The 25,534-nt window shown below is 38.8% G+C and overlaps 1 protein-coding gene across 2 annotated transcripts in view; it reads right to left on the reverse strand.

The window, feature by feature from the left end:
• Positions 1 to 25,534, reverse strand: part of stam2 (signal transducing adaptor molecule (SH3 domain and ITAM motif) 2) — an 87,678-nt gene that overhangs the window by 31,630 nt on the left and 30,514 nt on the right. The window contains exons 5-8 of one of the 2 annotated variants that reach the window (XM_073046117.1): positions 23,575 to 23,721; positions 18,931 to 19,009; positions 4,661 to 4,853; positions 3,051 to 3,145 (exon numbers count right to left, since the gene is read on the reverse strand). In XM_073046117.1, coding sequence (XP_072902218.1) covers positions 3,051 to 3,145; positions 4,661 to 4,853; positions 18,931 to 19,009; positions 23,575 to 23,721 — 514 coding nt within the window. Of the gene's footprint in view, positions 1 to 3,050; positions 3,146 to 4,660; positions 4,854 to 18,930; positions 19,013 to 23,574; positions 23,722 to 25,534 lie in introns of both variants that reach the window. The other variant, XM_073046116.1, reaches the window with a different exon arrangement.

A 25,534-nucleotide genomic window follows, 5' to 3' on the forward strand; every position in this document is an offset into this window, starting at 1 on the left:
ATTCGCATTGATATTATTTTGTATATTTTTGCTAATAAATATTGTTGAAAATATTATCACCAGACTCCAACGGACACTTCTATCTTTGCTGGTAAGACACCCAGTTACGGGGTACGTAACAATACCTATCTTTTTAACTAAAATTTTTTTGATCCAATTGACTCTCTTATTTCTTCCTTTATTTGGAACAATAAGAGACCAAGAATTAACAAATACCATTTACATAAACCCAAAAAATATGGTGGACTTACACTTCCTAATTTAAGACTATTATTGGGCTGTAAATATTAGACAATTATGTTTTTGGTTATAGTGGCTCGATAAGAGCCAAAAACTATTTTGGGTTGATTTGGAATTAAAAGCTGTTAAACAATTTCATTTAACTTCAATATTAGGAGCTCCATTACCTTTACAGCTCTCTAAAATTCCAAATTTAAATTTTTACCTGGTTATTAAACAATCTTTATGGATTTGGATTCAGTTTTGTAATTTTTAAAAATTTTAAACAATTTAAGTTGTCTAGTTTTTTTATATCGAGACTTTTCATTTAAACCTTCAATAACCGACCCCATTTTTCTCCTATGGAAAAATACCGTAGATTCCGGACTACAGAGCGCACCTGATTTTAAGCCGCTGGCTCTAATTTTAGAAATAAAATCATTTTTTTAATTGTACAGGCCGCATCGGATTTTAGGCCGCACCGGATTTTCGGCCGCAGGTGTCCCACGTTGTAATATGAGATATTTACACAGAAAGATATTACACGTGAGGATTTTTTTAACTTTTAATTAAATCCATATGGTAACAAAAACAAATACATATTGCAAATGCTTTTTTTCGAACCGTGCCCGTACGCGGCTACTTTTAAATATACGTTGCGTATACTTCTTTACTGAACAACATTCCAATATCTCCTAACGACTGGTAAAAAAATATATATATTGCAGCCTACCAGGAAAAGTTATTGATACCTTTAACTTAAAAGCAGAGTTCGCTCGGATCCAAAGCCGCTCGCGTAATGCGCTCCCCCCTCCTTTCCGTTTCATCGCAAACGGCATTTAAAAGCAGCGTTCGCTCGGATCCAAAGCCGCTCGCGTAATGCGCTCCCCCCCTCCTTTCCGTTTCATCGCAAACCGGCATTTTCCCACAAGACACCGCGAAACCGGGTGTGACGTCATAGCATCCCGCGATGTAGTACAGAAAACAAATATAGTTTAAACTAAGTAGGCAGCACAATGCTTCGAGTGTTTTCCATGTTGATGAGGGTGAGTACAAATGACTGATTTACAATAATTTAATTGTGAAAGTGCGCTTGATTTATCGTACAATTTCATTGGACCTCTGTGAACTACTCATCAATTTTATTGGTCTACTGTTACGAGGCAAAATGTTTACGAGGCGGCATGAAAAAAACCATGCATTAGCCGCTTCGGATTATTGGCCGCAAAGTTCAAAGCTGTTCAAAATGTGGGAAAAAAGTAGCGGCTTAAAATCCGGAATCTACGGTAAAAGGATCCGTTTTTTTTACAGATTTATTTTATAATGGTCGACTGATGACTTTTGAAGAGTTAATTAATACTCTCTCGCTCATACACATTTTTTGCAATATTTTCAGGTTAGACATTTTTTACAACAATATTTACCTAAGTTTCCATACTTACAAGAATCTGATTTGTTGGATACCATTTTGAAATTGAATCCCTTAGTGAAAGATTCCATTAGCAGAATTTATAATTTACTCCTGTTACAAAAAGAGAACCTATCACTAAAGATTAAACAAGATTGGGAGAGAGAACTTAATATGACCTTTGTGAATGAAGATTGGGTTCGAATTTTGAAAAATGTAAATTCTTCTATATGTGCCAATCACTGTCTAATTCAATTTAAAATTGTCCATCGTTATTATTTAACAAAGGAGAGACTATCCAAAATATTTCCTAGTGTAATTATTGTGATAGATGTAAAACAGAAGTAGCTACTTTGTCACATAATCTCTAGTCATGTTCTTCATTAAAACTGTTTTGGAAATCTTTATTTTCTACAATCTCTAAAGCTTTGAAAATTAATTTACAACCTAATAGATTAACTGTTCTATTTGGAATAGTTCCGCATCATATTCAGAGTATTTCATCTTCAGATCAACATGATCTGAATTTGTTACATTTTGTTACATTTGTTACATTGTTGGCAAGAAGGGCTATTTTATTAAAATGGAAAGATATCTCTTCCCCTACATTAATTGAATGGTTTTCTCAAGTAATGTTATGTCTCAGCTTGGAAAAAATTAGTAGAACTTTTGAACCTCAGTTTGATTTTGAGAGAAGATGGGGTTCTTTTGCCAAATATTACCATTTAATTTGAATTATTCTATATGGTTTCCTTCCAATTTTATTATTTTTTAAAAAAAATATGAATTGGCGGTTGATGAATTTTTTTCTAGATGATGGTGATTCCTAATGGGTTGATTCCTAATGGGTTTTTTTTGTAGTTAATGTTTTTTTTCTCAGTTAGATGGGGTTCTTTTTTCCCCTCCTTTTTTCTATATAATTTTTTTTTCATTTTTATATATTATGATTTTTTTCCTTCAGCTCTATTAATTGTATACATATTAATTTGCTGAAATTTTGTATTATTCTATAGTTGTAGAAGATTATGTATTTATAAAAAGATTTTAAAAATGAAAAAATGAGAAAAAGGAAGGCAGCAAGACCCACAAATATGGCAAACTCTGGAAGAACTCTGTAACCACTTGGTTTAGAAAATAACTAGGATGGGCAGACCTAGTGAACAAAAGTTTACAATTCAGGAAGAATTTGGCATCCAACTTACCCCCAAAATGTGCCCACACTGCTGCTGGGATTAATCAGGCAATCTATTTCAACACCCTTTAAGGGATCACACACAGGTGTGTTGATATGAAAGTCTCTATCTTTTACAACAAGTACCACTGCATCATCTTGGCCACAGAATGAATTAACAAGCCACCTACTCACACTGTTCCCTGATAGGTTAAATATACAAACACTAACAACGAGATGAGTTCCACTTACCTGGCTCGGGTTCTGTGTTCAGACTGGTTGATACGAAATTTGAAGGAAAAAGCCCAACACCTTTTTTGGTCTCTCCTTTCCACCAGTTGGGGTCACTGCACAAAGATCAAAATATACACGTCACTCCACAAGCTTCGATAATGGAGATATTTTGACACTGACAGTAACTTTTGTGATTTAGAATAGTGATGAACATCACCTACAATCTGCTCTCTACCCGGACTTGGAACAATATCCTCAGTCTACATCAAAATCAGCAAAATTCCAAACACAAGAACTACAGCAAGTCATTCACCACCTTTGCAAGGCAATGAAGGCCAGGCAAGAAATGTTACCCTTAGCAGCTACAGCTGCATTACAGAACTCGTTTGTTGTCTAATTTAGAGATGTAGCTGAGACAGGCAAAGATGGCATACAGTGCCCATCCTGAATTACATTTACTGTGTGGTACTGAGCTACTTCCTGGAACGTCTGCAGTTTATCCGAGAGGATAATTGATGAGGGATTTCCAGGATTTATACCAGGTGATGACGAAGGGGTGGCATGGTAACGTAACAGGCAACTATTACAGGACCAGCAACCGACCTGGGTTCAATTCTGACGCTGTCTGTACACTCTCCCCATGATCATCTGGGTTTCCTCCCACATTCCAAAGATGTATGGGCTAGTAGGTTAATCGGTCACAAAGTTGTAAATTGGGTGACTCAGGCTCATTGGACCGGAAAGACCTGGTACCTTGCTGCATCCTCTAAAGGGACAGTGATACATTTCCAAATCAGTAAGGTATGTGGCTTGGAGAGGAACCTGTCGGCATAGTGCTCCCAAGAACCTACTATTCTTACCCTATCACAACCTTTCAACGTGCCTTTTTCTGCTTGCTACCTCAATCCACACTCAATGCTTTAGGACAAGCTTCTTCACCTCTGCCATTGTCCCGTTATTCCCCTTTTGTACCATTTTCTGTAAATAACAGTATTTTATTTAACTGTGCGGCCGCCACAAATTTCACGTGTTATCAGTGATAATAAGCCTTATACCGAGCTTAGTGTGCAAGATATATGCCATGTTTCCTACACTGCATCAGTGAATACATTTCCATTGTATTCAGTTGTAAATTTAAAATGACCTAAGTTACCATGATAAATAAGACTAGAATACCCCACAGCCAACACCTAGCTTCACCATTCAATGAGATCATGGCTGATCTGTAACAAGAGAAAATCTGCAGATGCTGGTAATCCAAGCAACACACACAAAATGTGTGTTGCCAGGCAGCATCCATGGAAACAGCTGACATTTCTGGCTGAGGCCTTTCATCAGGATATGGCTGATCTGTATATAGTTTCATAACCCCAAAAAGCTCACAAATGACTCCCAAGCAGGAAGGTGAAAGGCAAAGCTGATGGGGGGAGGGGGGTGAAATGAGAGGCTGGGAGGTAATGGGTGGAAAAGGTAAAAAGCTAAAGATACACGGACTGAACGGACACAGCTAATCTGCCAGCATTCTTGCTATAACAACTATAGAATAGGGGATGTTGGGCTCCAATCCCACTGCAATAGAGCACTCAAAGGATAACTTGATTGACAAATCATGTTTTTGTCAATGATACCTGTCATCTAATATGGTGATTATTTCCCCAGCTTTAAAAGTAAGCTCGTTATCTTCAACAGCCTCAAAGTCATAGAGAGCGCGGACCATGCGCATCTCACTCCTGTGGCAGTTCACAGCGCTATCTGCAGATGGATAGAAAGATTTTGTCTCCGTTGGTTGCTGCTTCTGTTCTTGTAAAGAAATTTCAATAGCTGGGGAAAAAACATAAATTTCTTAATAAATTGTACTGTATATTGTACTCTTTTATCAGTAGAATATTCTTTACTGAGTCAATCAAATCCAATTGTATTTCATCGCATTCAAGCATCCACCAATCATACAATAGAAATTTATCATAAACCTCAAGAATGTGAAGAAATAAACACCAACTCTTCCCATAATAAACAAGACATCAGAGCAGAATTGGACCATTCTGTCCATCATGTTTGCTCCACCATGGCTGATTTATTTTACGTCTCAACCTCTTTTCCCTAAAACCTTTGACACCCTTACTAATCGAGTCATCAAGATAACATCAAACTAGGCTTTCTATATCTGTACCAACACTTGCTTCCCTTTCAACCATAATCGCAAAAGATACTAAAATATTACATCTGCTTCTTTCATTATTATAAGTTTCTTAGCCACCAGATTCTGCTGGTGTAATTATACTCAAGTGTGTACACTTGGATCCACTTGTAGATTTAGAAAAAATAGATTTTTCAGACACGGAAGAATATCTTAAGTTATAAACTGCAGGTACTGCCTGCTAAACAAGGGGAGTCCTTTTTTAAATGGGGGAACTGCACAGATGCTGTTCTTGTTAAATGCCATCCAGATGGAAGTAACGATGTGCTATACAAGAGGGTGAGGATTTTATAACAGTCTAAATCCAGGGCAGTCTACAACTTTAAGAATCTTGGGGCTGATTTGCAACTTTAAATAAAGCAAACATTTAGATAGATGGATACTTCATTGAACCCAAGTAAATTACAGTGTCACAGCAGCATTACAAGTGCACAAGCATAAACATTTTAGAAGAGAAGTAAGAAAGAATTTTTTAAAAAGTTACCACAAAGTCTAACAGGAGGAGGTCATCACTTCCCCGGCTATAGGTAGACTCATTATAAAGCGTAATGGCAAAGAATGACTTCATATAGCGCTCTTTGAAACAGTGCAGTTGTCAGTCTATTACTAAAAGTGCTGCTCTGTTCAGCCCAGGTGGAATGCAGAGGGTAAGAAATGATGCCTAAAATTGCCAAGATTTTCCGTAGGGCTCTTTGTTCTACCAGTCTCCAGTTTGATTCCTATAACAGAGCCAGCCTTACTAATCATTTTATTGGCATCATCCATGTTCATGCCATTGCCCCAGCACACCACCGCAAAGAAGATTGTACTGGGGACAACAGACTGGTAGAACATATGAAGGAGAGGCCTGCATACTGCAGAGGACCTCAGTCTCCTCAGGAAGTAAAGGCAATTTTGGCCCTTCTTGTACACAGCCTCTGTGTTGGTGCTTCTGGTAAGCCAACTAGTCGTTATCTATTCGCCATTCAGACAGTATTCAAGTTGCTATTTAAACCTAACAATTAATATAGTTTTTTTTCATAAATTCTACTGTACTTCTTTACTTTCCTTTAAGGATCTGCAAGAAAATGAATCTCAAGGTAGTAAATGGTGATACATGCGTACTTTGATAATAAGTTTACTTTGATTTTAAACCTGTTTGTGCAAATGTCAGGACAAGATATTGGTGAGGCTTATGCTTAGGAACTTGAAGTTTTCAACCTCAGCACAGTTGATATAGACAGGAGCACGTGCTGTTTCCGAAGTCAATAACCAACTCTTTTGTTTTGCCAACTTAGAGAAATAACAGCATGTTACTAAGCTCTCTATCTCTTTCCTACATGCCAAAACATTGTTAAGATGCAACTCACTATAGAGGTATCATAAACAAACTCAGGTGGAGTTAAGAGTAGAATCTGGCCATGCAGTTGCGAGTGTACAGGCAGTACAGGACGGGGCCTTGTGGGGCACCAGTGTTGAGAATAATCAAAGGGGTGGTGTTGTGGTCTATCCTTAATGACAACAGTCTGTTGGTCAGGAAGTTAAGGATTCAGTTGGTTGGGGGTGGGGGGTGGTTTAACTCCCAGAGTCCAGAGCTTGGTGATGAGTTTGCCAGGACTTGTAATATTGAAGGCAGAGCTGCAGTCAATAAACAATAGTTAAGGATGCCTCTTAACTATCCAGGTGCTCCAGAGACAAGTGCAGAGATGGCATCCTTTGGCAGTAAGCCTAGGATATCTGTGACCGGAGTTGATACATGTCATGACCAGCCTCTGGAAGCATTTCCTGGTAGTAGACATCAGAGCCTCTTATGTTGTTTCAGCTGTAACGGTTACGCAGGGGAGGAGGCACTGGAAGTGGTGTGAAAGAAAACAGAAAACAAACTGAATACCTTCATCTGCAACTAATGCAGTGCGAGATGAGGAACTTGTTCTTACAGAAATGTAGCTCCAGGACAACATCCCATGCATTATCAATCTTCAGACTATGCCACTCAGCTTGTGCCAATATTATTCTGTGACTACGTGCTGTGTGTGACTATGCGAATGTTTTGTACCTCAGCCCCAGAGGACTGATGTTTTGTTTAGCTGTATACATGTGCAAGGTTGAATGACAATAAATTTGAACTTGAACATCTGTTCAGGGCAATACTGCCCACTTTGTTTTGAGGGCCATTATTACATACAAGCCCTATCACAACTGATGGCTGGTCTGAGAATTGATTTTGGACTGGTATTGTCTCTTAGCATCTCTGATATCCTTGTATCTCGATTTCTTATGATCAAGGTCAGGGTCATTTGATTTGAATGCTGCAGATCTGGACCAGTAAGCAGTTGATGTCCTAGATTCATCCATAGCTTCTGGTTTGAGATCAACTGGATTGCCCTCTTTGGCACACAGTCCTCAACACAATTGCCAGAGACATGGCAAGTGTCTTCCCACAGATGCAGCCCAAACATCTCAAGGACTGACTTTGCTGCTTTTTGCATGGGGGGGGGGGGGGGTGAGAATGTTGATACTTTATGCTGAAGTAAGTGGGGAGGATCGATGCTGCTTGTGCACGGGAGGGGGCTTTGGGGTTCTTAACATTTTTTGTAATTCTTTCTTTCTTTGTGTCTTTCTTCTGTTTTGAGGATGTCTGCGGAGAGTAAGAATTTCAGGTTGTATATTGTATACGTTCTCTGATATTAACCACTGAAGTACTTCCAGCATTTTCAGCTTTTGTTTGATTATAAAGTTTAAGTCAGAGCCAATCAGTTCAGGAAGGAAATTAGGAAATAAGGAAATATTTATTCATACTCAAAAATCAGTGCACACTAGTTCAATTATTTATTTAAAAATTTAAGAACAGCAATTTTTTTTCTGGCCAACGTATTAGGCTAAATGGAACCAGGATGAGTGAAAGAGTTCAGCTATAATCATGGTAGTGGTTTGATGGATCAAGTGCAAATTCCTATACCAAGAGAAAAATGAGCTGGTCACCTCACTACAGGAAGGATGTGGATACTATAGAGAGAGTGCAGAGGAGATTTACAAGGATGTTGTCTGGATTGGGGAGCATGCCTTATGAAAATAGGTTGAGTGAACTTGGCCTTTTCTCCTTGGAGTGAGAGAGAATGAGAGATGACCTGATAGAGGTGTATAGGATGATGAGAGGTACTGATCATGTGAATAGCCAGAGGTTCTCCCCCACCCACCAGAGCTGAAATGGCTAACACAAAGGGGCATAGTTATAAGGTGCTTGGAAGTAGGTACAGAGGGGATGTCAGGGGCAAGTTTTTCCACATAGAATGCACTGCCAGCAATGGTGGGGTGGATACAATAGGGTATTTTAAGAGACTCTTAGATAGGTACATGGAGCTTAGAAAAAAAACCAAGGGCTATGCAGTAGAGCAATTCTAGGCAGTTTCTAGAGTAGGTTACATGGTTGGTACAACATTGTGGGCCGATGGGCCTATAATGTACAGTAGATTTGTTTCTATGAAAAATTCACTTGCATAAGCTGCACAAATCTTATGTTCCTTACTTCAGTTTGTTTTAGTTTCTTCATTTGGGCTGATTTTAAACTACTAAAATGTCCGCGATGTCGTCACTTCCGGGTCCGCCCCTTATTTTCGTTCCTCTTCCGGGTGCATGAGTTCATAATTTGGTTAACCCTTTATATACCAAAGGGCTGATTTCAGAAATATGGCTCAGACCATTAATTTTGTCTCTTGGAATACTAATGGCTTAAACCATCTGATTAAACGGAAAAAGATTTTCAAAGTATTTCAAAGACTTAATGCTCATATTATTTTTGTACAAGAAACTCATGTGAGGAAAGAGGACAATTATCGCTTTTTTAGGTTTTGGCAGGGTCAACAGTACCATTCGAATTCGAATGCTAAAGTAAAGGGAGTTTCAATTTTTATTGACTCCTCTATTGCATTTGCCCAACACGATATTTTTTTGGAACCAAATGGTAGATTTTTGTTCATTACTGGCTTACTTTTTAACAAAAAGGTTGCTATGGTTAATGTTTATGCTCCAAATGTGGATTGTCCCGATTTTTTTAAGTCCGTATTTACTTCTCTACCTAATCTAAATGAATATAAGTTAATAATGGGTGGTGACTTTAATTGTTGTTTAAATCCTTTGTTGGACAAATCTATATCTACTCAGACTTTACCTAATAAGTCAGCCACTTGTATTAACTCTTTTTTGACTGATAATGGAATCTTTGATATTTGGAGATTTCGGCATTCTAAGGACAAAGAGTTTTCATTTTTCTCACATGTTTATCATTCCTACTCGAGAATTGATTATTTTTTATTGACTCTTGTTTTATTCCATCGGTAATTGGTTGTAATTATGATATTATAGCCATCTCTGACCATGCTCCATTAAAACTTTCTATTAAATTTACGGATACAGCTTCTAGTGCTAGACAATGGCGATTTGATTCTACCTTACTGCAAGATCCGGATTTTATTAAATTTATGAAGGAACAGTTCGATTTCTTCTTTTCAACTAATTCCACGGATGATATTTCTTGCGGTACACTTTGGGACACTTTTAAAGCATATATACGTGGACAGATTATCTCCTACTCTGTTGGTCTGAGAAAACGCATTAAGAAGGAAACCCTTTTATTGGTTGATAAAATTAAAGAGATTGACAAGAAATATTCCATTACTCCAAGTAAGGAGCTTTACAAACAAAGGGTTGAACTTCAAACAGAACATAGTTTATTACTTACATTTTCGATTGAAAATCAATTAATGAAAACCAGATCTGATTTTTATATACATAGTGATAAATCGGGTAAAATGTTAGCTAGTCAATTGAAGAATGCTTTGGTTAAACGTCAAATTACTAAGATCCGTCAACAGAATGGGGATCTGACAGTTAACCATGATGAGATAAACAAATCATTTCAAGGTTTTTATACCTCCCTGTATCATTCCAAATTCCCTCATGATCATAATACCATGTGTGATTTTCTTGGGAAATTTAATTTTCCAAAATTATCATCAGATGATCTTTCAATATTAGAAACTCCTATTACGGATGCAGAAATTAAAGGGGTTATTTCCTCTATGAATTCTGGGAAAGCACCAGGTCCAGATGGGTATACAGTAGAATTTTTAAAAATGTTTTTCTGCTACTCTTTCTCCTTGGTTATGCAGGGTTTTTGAAGAAGCAATTACATTGGGCAATCTGCCACAATCTTTTTATAGAGCTTCCATTTCTTTAATATTGAAGAAAGATAAAGACCCTGCTGACTGTGCATCCTATAGACCAATATCTTTATTGAATGTAGATTCCAAGATCTTTTCCAAGTTACTGGCATCCAGGCTGGAGAAGGTATTACCCCAAATTATTTCGGAAGATCAAACAGGTTTTATTAAAAATCGCTATTCTTTTTTCAATGTTAGGAGATTATTGAATATTGTTTATACTCCTTCACATAGCACTTCAGAATGTGTAATTTCATTAGATGTGGAGAAAGTATTTGATAGAGTTGAATGGCCATACTTATTTAATGTGCTTGAGAAGTTTAATTTTAGTCCAACATTCATTTCCTGGATTAAACTGATATATCATACTCCAGTAGCCTCGGTGCTCACTAACAATCAAAGATCTCCCTTTTTTCGTTTATTTCGGGGTACTAGACAAGGCTGTCCTCTTAGTCCATTATTATTTGATATTGCTTTAGAACCCTTGGCAATTGCTATCAAAGAATCACAGAACATTTTTGGCATTAATCGTGGGACAGATATACATAAGCTATCATTATATGCAGATGATTTATTATTATTTATTTCTGATCCTGAGAAATCCATTCCTGCAGTTATATCATTGTTGGCTCAATTTAGTGTTTTTTCCGGGTATAAATTAAATCTTAATAAGAGTGAATTGTTTCCTTTAAATAGACAAGTTCCAATTTATGGAAATTTACCTTTTAAATTAGTTAATGACTCTTTTATTTACTTAGGGATTAAAATCGCAAAAAACTATAAGGATTTATTTAAGGCTAATTTTTTACCCTTAATCGATCAGATTAAATGTTTGTTTACTAAGTGGTCACCAGTATCTTTATCTCTGATAGGTCGGATTAATGCTATTAAGATGGTTATTTTACCCAAGTTTTTATATATATATTTCAAGCGGTACCAATCTTTATTCCGAAATCCTTTTTTTGCTAATGCTGATTCAAAAATTTCCTCATATATATGGCAGAATAAAAATTCTAGATTAGGTAAAAAATATTTACAGAAGGCAAGGAAGGTGGATTGGCACTGCCTAATTTTAGATTTTATTATTGGGCAGTTAATATCCGATATTTGATATGTTGGTTAAAGGATTGGGATATATCTTTTAGCCCTCATTGGGTGAATCTGGAAACTAGATCTGTACAAGGATTTGCATTTTAGGGACTTCTCTTCCCTTTGCTCTTTCTAAATTGCCGAAACGAATTGACAACCCGATAGTTAAACATACTTTACGTATATGGCTTCAATTTCGGAAATTTTTTGGGTTGACTCAGTTTGTTTTAAATATTCCTATTGTAACCAATTGCTTTTTTTATCCTTCTATTATAAATCAAGCTTATTCAGCTTGGAAGACTAAAGGATTACTACAATTTTCCGATTTATTTTTGGATAATTGTTTTATGTCTTTTGAACAATTATCTAATAAATATAATTTGCCTGGATTTCATTTTTTTTTAAGATATTTACAGATTAGGAATTTCTTAAATACTATACTTCCTACTTTTCCAAACTTTGTGTCTTCAGGTATTTTGGAGAATTTGTTTGAACTAAATCCTTCTCAGAAAGGGCTAATATCAAAACTTTACAATATAATTATGAAGATACATTCAGAGCCCTTCTATAAGATTAAAAATGATTGGGAAAGAGAACTTAACCTTACTATCCCTATTGAGAATTGGGATAAAATTCTTCAATTAGTTAATACATCATCTATATGTGCTAAACATTCATTAATACAGTTTAAGGTTGTGTATAGGGCTCATAAGTCCATGGATAAATTGGCTCATTTTTATTTCTATATAAATCCTATTTGTGACAGATGTCATTCTGAGATAGCGTCTTTAACTCATGTTTTGGTCGTGTCCGCTATTGGAAAGACATTTTTGATATTATTTCTATGGTATTGAACATTGATTTACAACCTCATCCTATTACTGCAATTTTTGGTTTACCAATGATGGACTCACTTCATTTATCCTCTTCCGCTTGTCGAATGATTGCATTTCTTACATTAATGGCTAGAAGATCTATTTTGTTGAATTGGAAAGAAATTAATCCTCCTACCGTATTTCATTGGTTTTCTCAAACTATGTTATGTCTAAATTTAGAAAAAATTAGAAGTGTTGTATTTGATACTTCTATTAAATTTGAAAAGATATGGAGACCATTTATTCAATATTTTCATATGATGTAATATGACCCTGTTCCAAGCCTATTTGTTTTTCCAGTTTCGTTTTTATATATGTTGAGAGGATCGGAGTTGACGACACTGATGATTTTGTATTTTTGTGAGATACTATAAATAGCCCTTTTTTCCCCATTTTTTCTTTTTCTTTGTTTTTTTTTCCTTATTAGTTATTAGATTATTAGATTAGTTTTTTGCATAGTTTTTCTTTTTTTCTGTTTTTAAAAAATATATTATGATATACCTAGGTTTGCCTTGTTATTTGTAAATTGTATCGTCCACGATTTGGGAATACTCATTTATACTGTAACCATTGCTTATGTATTCTTTCATGTTCAGTTGAAAAGTGTATGTTTGTAATCCCATTATCTATGTATCAATTTTATTTTGTTGTTATTAATAATAATAAGGTTGAAAAAGAAAGAAAGAAAGAACTCTGGTTAGGCCACAGCTGGAGCACTGCATACAGTTTTGGTCGCCCCATTATAGGAAGGATGTAGAGGCTTTGTAGAGGGTGCAGAAAATGTTTACCAGGATGCTGCCCTGAATAGAGGGCATGTTCTTTGGAGATATGGAGGCCAAGGGGAGATCTGATAGAGGTTTATAAAATTATTAGAAGCATAGATAGAGCAAACAGACCTTCCCCCCCCCCCCCCAAGGTACCAGGGGGCAATTTCAAAGGAGAAGCAAGGGGCAAGTTTTATTTTAAAACCATAGAGTGGTGGGTGTTTGGGCCATGCTGTCTTGAGATGGTGGTAGAGGCAGATATATTAGTGAGGAAAATGGTAGGATAGGAACAGAAGAAATTAGTTATCCATTTGAATACTATTTTAATTGGTTCAGCATAATATTGTGGGCCAAAGGGCCTACTCCTGCGCCATACTGGTCTGTTTTATGTTACAGGTTCCAGTATATTCCATGTTAATGCTCTGAAACTACACGGTAACATTGTGGTTAACGTATTCACTTTACAACACCAACGGTCACCAATCACTATCTGTAAGGAGTTTGGACATTCTCCCAGTGACCATAGGAGTTCCTGCAGGTGCTCCAGTTTCCCCCAACATTCCAAAGACCTACGATTAGGCTCAGGGTTAAGTTGTCGGCATGCTATTTAGGTGCCAGAAGTGAGATTTGATGCAAAATGATGCATTTCACTTTGTGTTTGGATGATTCAATATACATGTGACAAATAAAGTTATTCATTTTATTAATCTATTCATATTACATTCTGAGGCAGAGAGATGCCATATTTAATCTCTTACTTTAGGATTTATACATGAAAGTAGACCATAAAGGTTACCTCTTTCAGGCCAGGCCAAAATTGCAACTCACAAGCTTATTGAAATTTGGATTCATTAATGGAATTGATTTTCCAGTCACCAACATGAAGCAGCCTAGTTGGAGGGTGGCACAACATGAAGCAGAGTTGTGACCCTCATCTTATCCCTATGAGAAGACAACTGTTAGTAGACCAATGGAGTCTTCTCCTCATCACATTGTAGTCTTTACATGGATGTCATTAACTTGCAACCATTCTGTTAAATGCATTTGAAACTGCAATGCTTTTGGACCAATGTAATATTTGGGTGAAGATACATCTCTCCCAAAGGAGGTGTAAGGTGCCCCTTTCCTCCGCTAGCCTGCAGGTTACTCTTGGACAAGGTGTAGCGCTGCTTAGCCCAGCTCCCTCCACCCACCGATCAGGGTCACGTGAAGCCATGGGACCAGGTGGTGGACAGTCGTAGCAGCAACTGGCACATATCACGAGTCCTGGTTATGCAACCACTAACACCAGACAATCTCTGACGAGTACTGGTAATAGCTGTGGTCACCAGACTTGTGAAGACACTGCCTGGAAGGCAATTGGCAAACTACTTCTCTAGAAAACTTTTGTCAAGGACAATCATGATCATGGAAGGAACATGATACCCTACATCATATGACATGGCACATAATCGAACAAGCAAATATAGAATGAAGCTCCACACCAGGGAGGTTTACTGAACTCAGAATAATTAGTGAGGATCTCATTGAAATGTACTAAATATTGAAAGGCCTAGATAGAGTGGAGGTGGAGAGGATGTTTCCATTAGTGGGAGTGTAGGACCAGAGGGCACAACCTCAATAGAACAACCTCTCCTTAGAAAAGAGATGAAGATGAAGGTGATGAATCAATGGAATTCATTGCCACAGATGGCTGTGGAGTCCACATTATTGGGTATATTTAAAGTGGCAGTTGATAGATTCTTGATTGGCAAGGGTGTCAAAAGTTACAGGGAGAAGATAAGGGAATGGAATTAAGGGGGAAAATAAATCAGCAGATCAGACTTGATGTGCAAAATGACCTAATTCTGCTGCAATGTCTTGTGGTCTTTATCCTTTATCCCACCTATTCCGAGTTAACATACAGTTCAAATGATGGCAAGTGCATCATTTCCAAAACAATCTCAACACCTAAGCTTCACAGGGAAGGTGCAGCAAACTGTTCCAAAGTGGGGGCAGGCAGCATTACATGGACATGCAACTTGGTTCGCTACAAAAGAAATCAGACTCTAAAAGCCAGTGAAGCTTTTGCAATTTGCCTGCCCAGAAGCATCAAGATCAAAAGGCATATGATTTATGAGCATAATTCCAAGATTGAAAGGCTCATCATATGGGGAGCATTTGATAGCTCTGGGCCCGTGCTCACTGGAATTCAGAAGAATGAGGGGGATCTTATTGAAACCTGTTAAATGTTGAAAGGGCTCAATAGATTGGAAGTGGACAGGATGTTTCTTATGGTGGGGGAGACCAGAGGACACAGGCTCAGAATAGAGGGATGTCTGTTTAGAATGCAGTTGACAAAGAATTTCTTTAGCCAGAGAATGGTGAATCTGGGAAATCCATTGCCACAGGTGACTAAGTCACTGAGTATATTTGAGGCGGGTTGATAGATTCTTGATTGGTTAGGACATGAAGGGACGTGGGGAGAAGGCAAGAGACCGAGGCCAAGAGGGAAACAGATCAGCCATGATGAAATGGTGGAGCAGACTAGATGGGCCAGATGGCCTAATTCTGCTCCTATATTTTATGGTCTAACAGACAAGGGTGGGGAAAACATGTCCCAACAGGTTGGCATTGCACAATTACCAGCTACATACAGTCAATGAATCATGATGAAAGACTTGTATTGTGCCAAATGGCAACTGCCCTTCAAGCCAGCTCTATCATGCTGGCTGTTGGATTGGACTAAAATTATTGTTCTTGTAGTTTAACATTCCTATGCTGATTTGTTTTCACAGAATGAACAACATACTTGTAATTGTTCAGTGAGTTTTTCCAGTAGTTACAGTTGGCTCTTTTTCTGGAAACTTAAGTTTCAGTAGCAGGTGTAACATTACATGATTCTACCCATTTCATTACTTAACGCTACCAATGGAATTTACTGTTATCAGTAGTCTGGTATAAGGAGGCCAGGCCACCTTTGTCTTGTCTCTTTCTCCTGCTCTTCTCCTGTTTCCATGTTTCTTTCCTTGCTATTCTTTGTTCTTGTAAGACTTAATAAAATGATTGTAAGCAACAAGTTCTATGCCTCATTCTTAATTTCCTAAGAACCTTCGGATCGCAAAAGTTTCAGGATCCAACTTGGCTGATCATGTATGTACCTCAATACTGCTCTGCTTCAAAATGGCACAATAGTGTATAGCTAACGTAGTGCTTTGCAGCACCAGCGTTCAATTCCTGCGCTGTCTATAGGTTGTATACACTTGCTTTGACAATGCGCGTTTCTTCCAAAGAATTGCTTAACAATTTGCAGGTAGGCTATGTTGGCACTGGAATTTGTGGCGACACTTACAGGCTGCTTCAACACATCCTTGGACTGTATTGGTCATTGACGCAAACAGCATATTTCACTGCATGATTTGATGTACATGTGACAAATAAAGCTAATCTTTAATCTCATAATTTTCCATAAAGTGAAGCCTCATCATTTGTGAATGCTTAGTCATGTCATGGTCTGGAATGGTAATTCAAATGCTCAGGAACACAAGTAGCAGCAGACAGTACATCATGGGCACATCCCTCCCTTTCTACAGGTAGTTTCCACAAGAGGTGCTGCTTCCAGATGACAACATTCAAAGATACCCATCACTCACACCTCCCGTCAGCAGGAAATACAGAAACCTGAAATACCACACCACCAGGTTCCAGAACTGCTACCATTCTGTTCCTGAACTGACAGCACAACCCTAATCACTAAAATGGACCTTGTGTTCTCCTGTTTGAATTGTGGAGAATTGAGGAGATAGCATTGGTGATAGTGGACTCAGCACATCCTTCCCCAAAATCAATATCTATAGGAAGCACTGCCCCAAGGTGGCAACAGCTTTCATCCAAGATTCTCACCATTCAGGCAACGCCATTATTTAGCAGCTACCTTCGGGCAGGAGGTACAAGCCCGAAGCCTCATACCACCAGGTTCAAGAACAGCCACTTCCCTTCATTCACTTTGTTCTTCAACTCACTGGCACAACCTTAATCACTACAGTTCACTACACAATCGCCACTTTGCACTAATAGATTTAGTTTTCCTTGTAAACATTGTGCATAGTTTATGATTAATTGATGTTTTTCTTGTGAATGCTGCTTGTATGATACTATGTGCTTGTGATGCTGCTGCTAAGCTTTTCACTGCAACTGCATACACGCACATGTATGTTGTATGACAATAAATTCTACTGACTTTGCATGGAGAAATACAATTTTTTTAATTTATTTTTAAAAAAAGTGTTTACTTACATTCCGTAAGAGTGAATTTTATTCAGTACCTCAATTTTTCTGGTAGTGAGTTCTGTTAGGGTGAATTTCCATTACCAGATCAGCTATAATGCAAGGGTTGCTTATTCCATGCATCTGTACTCATGCCATACCCCTCGATGCCTTGAGTCTTGATATCTCCTTAAACATATTCAGGGACTTGGTTTCACAGCTTTCAATGCTGGAGAATTCCTAAGTTCATCAGCTCTGAAAGAGGAAATTTCTCTTCCTTTCAGCCCTAAATTTCACACCCTGTACCCTGAGACTATGACCCAGCCAGAGGGAAACATTCCCCTTTATCCAGGCTGTCAATTATTTGTTTTATTTCAATAGTCAGAACAATATAGCATGGATCCAGATCCTTCCATCCAACAGGTTCATGTCAACCATTTAGCTGGTCTATTTCCTGTGCTTAGTCCATATCCTTCTAAGCCCCTCCCCTTCAAATGCTCTTTGTGATACTATTATACCTGCCTCAACTACTCCCTCTAGAAACTCATTCATATACCCACCACCCTCTAGGTGAAAAGACTGCCCATCAGGTCCCTTTCAAATACTTTCCCTTGCAGCTTTAGACTCCCCTACTCCGGGGAAAAGGCCATTACTGCCCACCTTATCTATGCCTCTCTTCATTTTAAACACTCATTCACTTACGTTCCAAGGAGAGCCTGGCTAACCTCTCCCAAAGAACTGAGGTCCTTTAGTTTTGGCAGCATCTTTGTTAATTTTTTCCAGATGATGGAAATCTACAGGAATAACACACACCCCACACACAATGTTGAGGAACTCAGCTGGTCAGCCAGCATCTATGGAGGGGAATAACCAGTCGACACTTCAGGCAGAACTCTTCATCGGGACTGGAAAAGGAGGAGGAAAACAGAATGGGGGGGGGGGGGGGGGGAGGGTAAGGGATTAAAAGCTAGCAAGTGATAGGTGAGACCAGGTGAGAAGGAATGTGAGGCAGGGGTATGATGCAAGAAGCTGGGAGGTGATAGGTTGGAAAAGGTAAAGGGCTACAGAAAGAAAGGAGGAGATACCAGAGGGAAGTGAGGTGAAGGAAAAGGTTAAGAGGGGAGCCAGAGTGGGGAATGGGAAAAGAGACAGGGGAAGGGGAAGAAATTATTGGAAGTTAGAGAAATTGATATTCTTGCTGTCAGGTTGGAGACAAAATACTCCTTGCTCCTCCAACCTTGAGAGTGGCCCCATCATGACAGTAGAGGACCAACATACAGAACAGGAACGAGAACAAAATTAAAATGAGTAGTTACCAGGAAACCCCTCTTTTTGTTGTAGATGGAGTCTGCATTCTTTCTTGTTTAACCATGTCTTTCTTGTAACAGGATGACCAAAACTATTAGCAGTACTCCATTAACAGTCCCTCTCACTCTGTTGCAGTAGTAATAACACTCTTGAAAAACTTAGACAAATACAATCTCCATACATTTTAAAGGACAAAAGCCTCATGGCTACTTTATTCCATACCTTTAGCTAGATCTATATCTTCAGTAGTTCTACTTATCGACGTACTGCCGTTTTTTGAAGAATTTGCAGTGCTCTGGTTCTGCTGCAAGAAATATTGAATGTAAGTATTTTCCAAAGCACATCTTCTGCCCCATTCCTTCCATACTGCAGTTTTGTTTCAATATCCATTTGTTCAATGCACCTCCTTTCTTAACTCTGCCATGGACAGTCCCAATCCCACCTGCGAAAGGAGGGTGAGCCATGACACTAGCAACCCCAGCCCATAAAAACTGGGAGCTAAAGAAATGCAAACAGAAGCTTCAAAAACCTCATCCCCAGGAAAGAATCTTCACCTAGATAATGTATGAAGCCAAGGGTACCACGGTAGCCTAGCGATTAGTGTGACACCATTAAAGGTCAAGGGCGTCAAGAGATCAGAGTTCAATGCTGGCACCTGCATGTCCTTCCCATGGAATGTGTGGGTTTTTTCTGGATCCTCCAGTTTATTCCCACAGTCCAAAGACATACCAGGTAGGTTAATTGGTCATTGCAAATTGTGCTACGATAGATTAAGGCTAAATAAGGGTTGTCAAGGGTTCTGGGCAGTGCAGCTCAACGGGTTGAAAGGGCTAGCTAGATGGACATGTGCTCAGATGAAGAAATTTCCACAAGTATAAAGGCCTTTGATCAAGTGTGTCCATATAGTTGTCGACTCCTTACTGTGAATAATTTTATGCATCTTATTTCAATGCCCACCCAAATTTCATATGCTAAACAACCAACTCTGTAGTTCCATTCCTCTGAATGAATGAAAACGTTATTTCATTCCACACCCAAAGCATTATCTTTGTCTATACAACTGGCAAATTAACACAGTTGGATTAAATTTACCAAGGATCAAGTCGACAGCCAGAGACATTTTCCCACAGGCAGAATTGACAAACTGACAAGGGGGCATAATTTTAAGGAGATGGGAGGAAAGCATATAGGGAGGATTCCAGAAGGGAGCTTTGATTTTCCGGAGTGGTGGTTGTGTGGAATGCACAGCCAGAAGTGGCGAGAGAGATACATTATGAGTCAGCACAGCATTGTCAGCCAAAGGGCATGTACTGTCCAACACATTGCTCCCTGATCTAGAACTATCCAACCTACTCTTTTCCTCAAGGATTCAACATCTATCATTTTTAAAATACTCAAAACCTAAATAATTTTCTGGGATTCAACTCTTAAAAACTAACTATAACTTAAAGGCAGCACCATAGGGTAGCAATCAGAGTATTGCTATTACAGCTCTATCAACCCTGGTTCAATTCTATGAAGAGCTTGTACATTCTCCCCATGACTACACAGGTTTCCTCTGGATGCTCTGGTTTCCTCCCATATTCCAAAGATGAATGGGTTAGTAGGTTAATTGATAACATGGGATCAATAGGGAGGCACAGGCTTGTAAGACTGGAAAAGCCAATTACCCTGCTGTATCTCTGAATACATTAATTATTCCAAGTTAAAGTTCATTCATGTTAATAGCAGAAACATGTCATTTGCATTTTTTCTTTTATGTAGACCGGTCTGCTCTCTCACCACTGGTGAGCTGTCTTTCTTTAAGAAAATTACAATACTTCATACCTTTAATTCTAAGTTTCATTATTTAATTTTATTTCAACACGAAAAATAAGTGAATAAAAATTGACTGTTGCACTCAGTGCGATGACTGGGGATGAATACTTTCTGCTAGTTCCCTGAAATTTGGCTCATAACTACAGACAGCCAGTCTGAGACAGTCTGTGAGGTGTCTGTCAGTAAGGCAGCTCCTGTACTTAGATATAATAATTTTCATCTGCAAAAATGCAATTTCACACAGATAACTTGACCTGAAGTAGGCACTGACTTTTAGTGCACATGTGGTGAGATGAGGAAACTTCTCCCTGCTGACAAGCCCCCAAAAGTCACTGTCCCTTGATCTTGCTTTAAGCTCGATATCATTTTGCAAATTAATTATTTCCATTTCAATATCACTTGGCATGCCAAATGCTTGCTGGAATTTGGCTGCTATCTGTTCTACATCAATCGGCAGAAATGGGTTTGAAATAAATGCTGCAATACCTTTCATGATGTTTAACTCCCCAAAACTCTGATCGAACTCTATTGCCAGTTTGTCTAGGCAAGCACAGTACTGCTCAGGACGAAAAGCATTTTTTTTTCCCCTTGATGGCCTGTAACATTTTCTCCAAGTTGGGAAAGTGCGTCAGCCTCCCTTTCTTTAAATTTGAAATCCAAACACCAAGCTTGGCCTTAAACGCATTTACTGTGCTTATCATGTGGGGCAGGTGTCTGTCTTTACCCATGAGCTCATTGTTAAGTGCATTTAATTTAGCCATTAGGTCTGTCAGAAACCCTAAATCCAGTAGCCACGCATCATCTGACAGTTCCTCGTGCTCCTTGTTTCTTGTTAACAGAAAAGTCCATCTCAGGCAGCAAGTCAACAAATCGTTGCAGCACTTTGCCGCGACTCAACCACCAAACATGAGCATGAAGAATTATGTCTCCGTAAGTGGCATCGAGCTCATCCAATAACGCCTTGAATAAGCGGTGCTGAAGTGCTTTTGCTCGAATCAAGTTTATCAGTTTGACCACCAGTGTCATTACATGAGAAAAGTCTACGACCTTCCCAGCCAAGGCCTGCTGATGAATCACACAGTGATAATCCAGGAAGTCGGGAAAATCGGGGTCATTATGGCACAGTGCTATAAAAACCAACACGCACACCGCGCATTGCTGGGGTCCCAACAGTAGTAATTGCCACCAGTTTATAAATGGGGATGTCATGTTCAGACATATTTTTAAAAATTGTAAATATCCTCACCTCTCATTCTCTTCTTTAAGTGCAAAAGAATGAAAAAGTCCTCCTTTGTTGTAAAATCCATTCTGACAAATACAAGCTGAGCTGTTTGCATTACATCCAGGGATACATCGAACCATAGTGAAAAATATTCAGAGTGCCAAGTTCTTTAACACTTGTCGATCCACATCCTCTGACAATGACTCTACCCTCCTTGTCAATGTTGCAGGGCCAAGCGGTATATTGCGTATTGCGGTTTTGATGTCACTTTTGATTTTAAAAGTAATTAAAAACAGTCTCTGCCGGAATGGCCTTTGCTTCCTTGAATAAATCACCATCTGTAAAAGGCTTCTTGTGTTTAACCAAAAGGTGACTTACACGAAATGATGCTTCAATAGCAGCCTTACTTAGAGCAACATGTTTTGTGAAAAACGACTGCTGGGCCTTCAACCCCAAACGGAAGTAAAACCCCGCAACCCCAGAAACAACCTCTCTTTACAAACTGTTTTCCGTCACAGGAGTATTGCTATATTACCATTATCCTAATTAGTATTACTTATTTTTATAATGCTCACATTACAATAGCATTTATGTATTTATTTTTCTTTTTTTCCCCCCCGGGATATATTGGGAAAGTCTGAAAGATCTTCCGGTCGATCGTGATCGACTGGTTGGTGACCACTATATTACGCTGTTTAAGCGGCAGTGGTAGAGATCTGCAAGAGAACTTCTTATTGGTTCTTTTTTTCCTTTTTCTCTCTGAGTCTAGCACAGTTGGATGTACAGAGCAGCAAAGACGATCAGCAAAACACTTCGCCGACAGGCAAGGAGAGGAATTCTCCCACAGTAGTCTGTTGGTGGTTCTGCAGCTGTTATTCACCACACTGCCTCCCTCAATACCCGTTCCATAATCCCTGCACAGTTGCAGCCAATAAATTGCAAATGGTCCTCCCAACCCATGCCAAATTCTTGAGGTGGAGGTCTTTCTTTTTGCCCACAATCTCACTTTCTCACCTGAATTCTGCCGCCTTTTGACAGCTGCTGCCAAAGTTTTTTTGAAATTGCTCCTGTGAACTTTTACTTTATACACATGCTGGTTGGAGAGGTAAACCTTCAAGCTGAACACAGTTTACTGGTATATATATAGAGTTCCTCCCTTTTAAATATTTCAGGTGTTCAGCTCCTCCAAAATTTGCAACATGAATTCCTAGAAGGTCAGGGGCAGAAAGAGCAAAGGGACATTGCGTTTCCTTCCAAAGCAGACAATGTCCAAATGTGAGCACACACTGCTGTTCTTCACTGGCTGATATATCAAAATACTGAAACTTTCTACACTTTCACCACAAGCACTAAAACAGTTCAATACATCTGTTGGATTAGGGTCTAAATTGTTTAACTTTCTTTATGTGTGCTTACAAATTTGTATAAAGTAAATGTTCTGTGAATTTTCAGTCATTTGTAGTATAGCTGGTTTTGAAATATGGCAAAATCCATGATTTTGTCTTACATGCCTGTGTCATGGCAGCATAAATCAAGACTGTCTTGTTCTCACAGAAGAACCCTTTTATCTATCCAGCTTAAAGAACACAAGCAGGTTCTTTGCTAATAGTGAGTTAGTTACCTGTTGCTGACTTTTACTGTTATTTCTTCATGAAGATCTAATAAAATGGTTGCAACCATGTTTTTTTTACCCCATTCTTGACTTCCAAAGCTTCTATACAATATAATCTCCAGATTCAACTCAGACACATTCCACTGTTCTTGGCAATAAATGCCGAATTTTCCACCGATGCTTACACTATACAAAGGGATATTTTAAAGTGTACCTGACAGCTGGCCGTAGGAAAAGAGATACCATCTTCTTTAAGTGCTTTAACAGTAGCAGCAATAAGACTAAGCTGGGGATCCTTGTTAAACTCCTCCACCCATTCCACCATTAATGCCTTGAGCTTCTCACACACTTTTGGATGAGCCTGCATGTAAAAGGTAAAGTATGGTTCATTATACTTCAGTAGTTAGCATATGAAAATATTTTGTCTAAACTGGCAAACTTTACAGTCAAGACAAACAAGGGCTGCAGGCACACTGCTGAAACCCCAAACCCGCTACAAATAAGATGGTGCGTGTACCGTCACCAGGTCTGCATCACCACCTCCTCCAGGGCAATAAAAACTGGCATTGCCAGCCAAATCCACATCCCAAAACAATCTGTAGCAAGATAAACTTATACATACTGGCATCTTTAAAGTATGAAAACGTTCTCAACTGCTTTACAGAGTGAAGCAAAAATTGGAACAGATAACTAATTTAATCAATGTGGCAGGTTTTTAAAAAATTCTTACAGGAAGAGAATTACCTTGTGTCCTTTAAAGCGCAAGATACTTCTGTGAAGTCATAGAAAATACAACAGAAGTATAGTTTCCCAATTATTGTTTAAAAATTTCACTGTCAAAATTCTAACAAATTGCTCAACATATCTCGATAGTAAGAAGCTATGCAGAATACTTGGAACATTGTGTTCAGTTCTAGCAGCCTCATTATAGGAAAAATGTGGAAGATTTAGAGAGGGTGCAGAGGAGATTTACCAGGACGCTGCCTGGATTGGGCAGCATGCCAAATGAGGTAAGCTTGAGCAAGCTAGGGCTTTTCCCTTTGGTAAGGAGGTGGATGAGGCATACAAGATAAAAATACAAGAGAATCTGTAGATACTGGAAATCCAGAGCTTCACACAAATTGCTGGAGGAACTCAGCAAGTCAGACAGCACCTATGGAAGGGAATAAACAGCTGAAGTTTCAGGCCAAGGTCCTTCATCAGGAAGGGTCCCCTCCATTGATGCTACCTGACCTGCTGAGTTCCCCAAGCATTCTGAGTGTTGCAGAGGCATACAAGGTAAGAGGCATTGAAGAAGTGGACAACCAACACCTTTTTCCCCAGGACAGAAATGGCTAATACAAGAGGGCTAATTTTAAGCTGATTCAAGGAAAGTATTGGGAGGATATAGGCTTTTTTAAAAATAAAAAATAAGCACAAGGAATAGTGCATACGTGTTGCAATGCACTACTGGGGTTGGTAGAGGCAGATACATTAGGGACATTTAAAAGACTTTTAGATAGGCACAAAGATGAAAGAAGAATGGAAGGCTAAAAAGGAGTAAAGCATTAGATTGACCTTACGGTAAGTTAAAAGACAGACAGAACATTGTGGGCCATATACCGAGCTGTAATGTTCTATGATCTGATGGAAAGGACCCTGCATAAGTGAACCCTGATCTACATCAGGTTACCCAGGAAATAGGTGGCCAATATTTAGTCATGCTTATTGAATCTTGTATAGAATCTGATGCTGGCAGAACTCAACAGGCCAGACAACATCTATATAAAAAAAAGTATACAATTGACATTTCGGACCAAGATCCTCCTCCTGGACTGGAAAGGAAGAGGAAAAGTCAGTGTATAAAGGCAGGGGGAGGGGAGGAAGTGGTACAAGGTGGCAGGTGATGAGTGAGCCTGGGGAGGGGGTGAAGTAAAGAGCTGGGAAGTTGATTGGTGAACGAGGTAAAGGGCTGGAGATGGGGAGAATCTGATAGGAGAGGCTAGATCGTGGAAGAAAGGGGAGAGGAACACCAGAGGTGATGAGCAGATGTGCAGATAATACTAAGATAGGTGGCATTGTGGATAATAAAGTAGGTTTTCAAAGCTTGCAGAGAGATTTAGGCCAGTTAGAAGAGTGGGCTGAAAGATGGCAGATGGAGTTTAATGCTGATAAGTGTGAGGTGTTACATTTTG

This window comes from Hemitrygon akajei, chromosome 5, assembly GCF_048418815.1.
Source record: "Hemitrygon akajei chromosome 5, sHemAka1.3, whole genome shotgun sequence".
Classification (NCBI taxonomy): Eukaryota; Metazoa; Chordata; class Chondrichthyes; order Myliobatiformes; family Dasyatidae; genus Hemitrygon; species Hemitrygon akajei.